Source organism: Lathyrus oleraceus, chromosome 1, assembly GCF_024323335.1.
Source record: "Lathyrus oleraceus cultivar Zhongwan6 chromosome 1, CAAS_Psat_ZW6_1.0, whole genome shotgun sequence".
In the NCBI taxonomy this organism is placed as follows: Eukaryota; Viridiplantae; Streptophyta; class Magnoliopsida; order Fabales; family Fabaceae; genus Lathyrus; species Lathyrus oleraceus.
This window is the reverse complement of record NC_066579.1, coordinates 311381767-311387066: the sequence shown is the minus strand read 5'-3', so window position 1 is coordinate 311387066 and position 5300 is coordinate 311381767. Positions and strand designations below refer to the sequence as shown.

The window sequence follows — 5300 nt, the reverse complement described above, 5'->3', positions numbered from 1 at the left end:
GAAAATAGATTATACAAATAAATATTTATAAAATATACTCCCATTCGGACATTATTATAAACAAATTCGATTTTTTTATACATTTAACCGTATTTAATCTATATATGTATTAGATAAGTCAAGGATCAAATGTATAAAAAAAAATTAAATTTGATTAGGATAATGTTAAATTGTGCTTTAGGGACACAAGTTAAGAAAGCCATTTATAAAAATTTTCTATTAAAATAAATAATTAAAAAAATATTTTTATATTTTTATTAAAATCAATACACAATTTTCAAGATGACATTTCTTCATTTGATTCTTTAACTTGTACCCCTAAGACACAAATTAACATTATCCATTTGATTATAATAATGACAAGGGTGTACTAATTATCTGATCTAGTATTCAATATTTTTAAAAATTTATTATTTAATTGATGTTTTTTTGCTAAGTTTTTTTAGTTGATGTTTCCAATGAATATAAAAAGATTAAATTCATAATTTTTTTTCTCATACATTATTTAATATTCTATCTGTTTTTTATTATAAGTCATTTTTTATTATTCTCACATATTAAAAAATTAATAGTTATAATATAAAAAAGAAAAGTTATTAAAAGTTTTACGAAATTATTGATAAATTAATATAATTGAAATGAAAAAATAATAAATATTTAAAGATATAATATAAAAAATAACATTAATTAATAATTAATTGATATTTTAAAATAGTATAAAATATTTTTTTTAAAATGATTTATAATAGAAAATGGATGTAGTAATTTTAAAAAGTATAATTGTTTGACCAATGGATTAATTTAAAATGTTTTTTTTTCTACAATTGTTTGTTTTTTACGATTTTGCCACTCAGCTCTCTTCTTCCTCTCTTTTCATTTCACGTTGATTGTGGTCTCTCATTTTTCATTCTTCCTTCTCTTTTCCCTTCTCTCTCTTCTTTCTCTCTCTTCATTTTTCTCGCTGACATGTCTTCCGCCGGCGGCAACCACAACCTTCACCCCGGCGGAAACTCCGACGAACTTCGTCAATACTTTTGCCACCAGTGCCAACGCACAGCCTTCATTTCAACCTCCACCGCCGATCTAATCTGTCCCAATTGCAACAGTACCTTCCTGGAGGAACTCGAAGCTCCAATCCCGAACCCTAACCCTAATCCCAACCCTATCCCTCCGTTCTTCTCCCACACCACCGACTTTCCCGCCGCAGGCTTCTCCTTTCCCCTCGTTTTCTCTGGTGGTGCCGCTCCTCAGCCATTCAATGATCTCTCCGCCTTGTTGTCGTCGTCCCCGTCTCAGCCTGCGCCTTTCGGCGAACCGTTTAACCCTGTCGCCTTCATCCAGAATTACCTTCAGAACATGAGGGCGGGAGGAGGCAATGTTCAGTTCTTCATCAACGACGGCGATGATGCGGCTCGTCAGTTTCGGTTTCCCGGCAACGCGAATCCGGGGGATTATTTCTTTGGACCGGGGCTTGAGGATCTGATCCAGCAATTGGCTGAGAACGATCCGAGTCGGCGTGGGACTCCTCCTGCGGCAAAATCTGCTGTGGAAAAACTCCCTGTTATCGAAGTTACCGGGGAGTTGCTGGAGTCCGATTCGTCTCAGTGTGCTGTGTGCAAAGACACATTTGTCCTTGGTGAAAAGGCCAAGCAGATGCCGTGTAAGCATATTTATCATGCTGATTGTATCTTGCCGTGGCTGGAAATGCATAATTCTTGCCCTGTTTGTCGTCATGAGTTGCCCACCGATGATCCTGATTATGAGCAGAGGGCTCAGAGCGGTGGAGGTGATTCTGGTGCTGCTGGTGGAGATGATTCTGTGAGGAGGTTTAGGGTGTCTTTGCCGTTAATGCCATTTAGGGTACCTTCTTCTGCTGCGGGGACAAGTAATGCTGGGAATGTTGACAACGACAATAACAGCAATAGCAATAGTGAGCAGTCCAATACTGAGAATAGGAGCAATCAGAATTTTGGGTCAGAGACCAGACAAGAAGATCTCGACTGAGAATCAGTCCTCTTTCATATGTAAGTTTGGAGCTTCTTGTTTTCTTTTGGGTGTTAGATTTCTGGTTCTATTTTATTGTGATTGTTTTGAATTATTACAAGTAATAGTGTAGTTTATGCTTTTCATATGTTTGACTCATTGCAATTGCCTCTGGTAAAATGGTGTTTAAAGTTCTTATTCATACTGGGTTTAGCTCTGGATTACTCTTGTGTTAAACCATTTTTGGAGTCTCGCTTTGATTATCTGTGGTGAATGTGATTTTATGGTGGTGCTTTTTATGATTTAAACTTGGAACTTTGTTGAGTGTTAGGGTTAGGTTGGCAGGTTAAATGGCATTTCTTTTGTGATTGTTTTGACTTATTACAAGTAATTTTGTAGTTTATGATTTTCGTATGTTTGACTCATTTCAATTGCCTCTGGTAAAATGGTGAAGTAGTTTTCAAGTGCTTATTCATGCCGAGGTTAGCTCTGGATTGCTCTTGTGATAAACCATTTTTGGAGATTCTGTTTGATTATCTGGGGTGAATGTGATTTTTATGGTGGTACTTTCTATGATTTAAACTTGGTAATTTGTTGAATGTTAGGGTTAGGTCGTCGTGGCAGGTTAAATATATTTGGCTTTTCTTTTGAATATGCAGCTAAAAAATATTTGGGAACTAATTGTAAAGGGAAACAAATTTTATCTTTGATTGGATGTGCCTTAATTGATGAAAGAGTAGGGTTTCAAAACTTCCAATTTCAGTTATGTAGTATGGATTGTGATGCTGCTAGTTAGGGTTACCTTCATTTCAGTATTGGCAAATGGCGGCGCTATAACATAGCAGTGTTGTTAAATAACTGGTATGCTTACATATCAAGATTTGAGCAACCTGCAACATAAGCCGATACGCTATTACAAGTTTCTACCATAGCAATAGCAGTTGCTTTTTGCATGCCGGGGATGGCCGTTATGGCTTACGTACCAGAGCTTATTGCTTTTTCCCTAGCAATAACATTAAAATATCATGTGAGCTGCACATGGCATGTTTTTACAAACAACAAATAAAACAATGCTGAGTTGGTGATGAGATGGGGTCTTATATAAACCCTAAACTCCACAATCTCGGTAACCCCCTCATCTGTCCCCTTCACCTTTCACCTTTCCTGTTGTCTTCTATTTCTCAGTTTTTTTCTCCAAAATATTTCCTTTTTATTATATATCCCTTCTCTTGTTCAAATTAACTTCAACTTTTATGTAGCTTTTATTTGTGTGCAACATGCTTTATTTTATATATACTTTTTTTTTTTATTTCAACCACTTTGCAGCTTTTGCTATTTCCCTGCTACGCTATCCGCTATTTCTTATACTGGGTTGTTGGCAATATGCTATTTTCCGCAATCCGCTATTAATAACATTGCAGTGTAGCGGAATTTGAACAAACCGCTGTTGCCCTGTGATACACTATGTAGTACAAAGTGTTTTCAAATAGTGGTGCTATAGCATTGTAAATAGCAAAGTTTGAACAAATTGTTATTTTCAATGATCTGTAATTGACAACATTAGTTCATTTGTTTTTGTGATGCTTGTTTGGTGCATAAGTTGGGGCATATGGTATGATGATGTTTGTTCTGATTTTGTGGATGTGTTTACCTTATTGATCTATGTCATAACCTATGAAAGAAAACATGTACCTTGTGCAAACAAAGAAGGTTCTGTTGTAGCAATGTGTTTATACCACTATCTTCAGCTGAAAAAGAAGGATCTGTTATATTTGATTTAGAAAAAAAAAGTTAAAGAAAAAACTATTTATGCCCAACTCCTTTTTCATCTGAGACACCTTGCTACAACAGAACCTTCTTTATTTAATGAGGTGTTAAAATTTCAGAAGTTGGCTGTTATTGCAGCAAGCTCAAATTGTATTGTTTAAAACTTTGCATTCGTATTATACAGTAGTAGAATAGACATTTTTGTGATTCATTTTGAACTATTTGTTGCTTGGAAGGTTTGCCAATCTGCTAAAGTGAAATAATGTACATACTATGAGGAGTTTGGTTAGGGATGTTATTAGTTTATTAAATAGTGAGTTTTTGGGAGTTAGAAAGGGTATCATTGATCATTGTAAACAATTGTGAATAGAGTAGTGACTCTTGTGAAGGGAAGACCCTTGAAGGAGAGATTTCTCTCCTAATTCTTTCTATTTTCTGAATAAAATTGGTATTCCTTTGGAATCCAATTCTTGGGTTCCTAACACCTGCCATTTTTCTTATATGTGTCTTTATTGTGACATGCACCTCCTCAGAACTTAAACCATGCATTATGGGTGGTGCACTATCCATTACTACAATTGTATATTAGATATTTTGCTTGCGAATGTCTATATTTCAAAGAGGAAGTCTTATCAGATCGTATGTAAAATGAATCTCTCAATTTGAGTTACAGTGTTATTGATCTTAATAGTGTGTATAAGGGTTGAGTTTAATTTTGAAATCATAGCCCAATCAGATCTTTTCTGAAACCTGTTTTTTTTTCTTTCCCGCAGGTATCAGGTATCAGGGGTGTCAAGTCTGCAGCATTCTGTGAGTAGAAGGTGATGTCAAATACCAAGCACTGGTTTGACAGTTAAAAATTTTATATTTTACTATAATGAACTCATGTGATTGTACATCACCGTTTTGATACTTAGAGTTCTTTGTAGATTAATGGTTTTTATGTACATTATCTGTTCTATATTTTGTGAACTATGCTGTCTGTGACATTGTTTTCATTGTTCACCTCTTCCTGGGTTTGGTTTCAAAAGGAAGAAAAGGTTATAGCCGTTTCACCTAGAAAATGAATAGTTGAAATAAATTGTTTTTTTTTACATGAATAATGAATTATTATAACATTATTTAAGTCTATTTTCTTACTTTGGTCATGGAGTGTTATTACCTTTTTTTTCTTTTTCTTTTTTGGTTTAAGTTGGGATATAAGATGTGTTATAAGCCCCATTTGTTTTAGTGAAGATGGGTCAGATTCATATATTATACACCATTCTCTCCATGTATTTACCCAGTAAATTGTCTTGCTGCATTGATGGCTCTGTCTTATCACCCAAAGCTGTGAAATTAGAATAGAAAAACCTGTTAAGCTAGTCCTAAATTATCACTCTTCTATTTTGGTCCTTGACTTTAGGATTTATTATGAGGAGCCCTTAAAATATTTTTAAACTGTCAATTTAATCATTGAACTATAATTTTTGTTAATTTTCTTTAAACAACCTAGGGATTAATCTGATGGATTAGTAATAGTTTAGGGACTATTTATTATATTCTTATAG

At 34.4% G+C, this 5300-nt stretch overlaps 1 protein-coding gene across 1 annotated transcript; it reads left to right on the top strand.

Moving 5' to 3' along the window:
* Nucleotides 1–857: 857 nt before the first annotated feature.
* Nucleotides 858–4842, top strand: LOC127132654 (E3 ubiquitin-protein ligase RING1-like). Its single transcript, XM_051061615.1, has 2 exons — nt 858–2024; nt 4524–4842. Exon 1 carries the CDS (start codon nt 967–969, stop codon nt 2002–2004), a length of 1038 nt encoding a protein of 345 aa, XP_050917572.1. The 5' UTR covers nt 858–966; the 3' UTR covers nt 2005–2024; nt 4524–4842.
* The last annotated feature ends 458 nt before the right edge of the window (nt 4843–5300 follow it).

Bases quoted from the DNA above. Each gene is read 5' to 3' on its own strand.
- LOC127132654 (XM_051061615.1), top strand. From the start codon at position 967: ATGTCTTCCGCCGGCGGCAACCACAACCTTCACCCCGGCGGAAACTCC.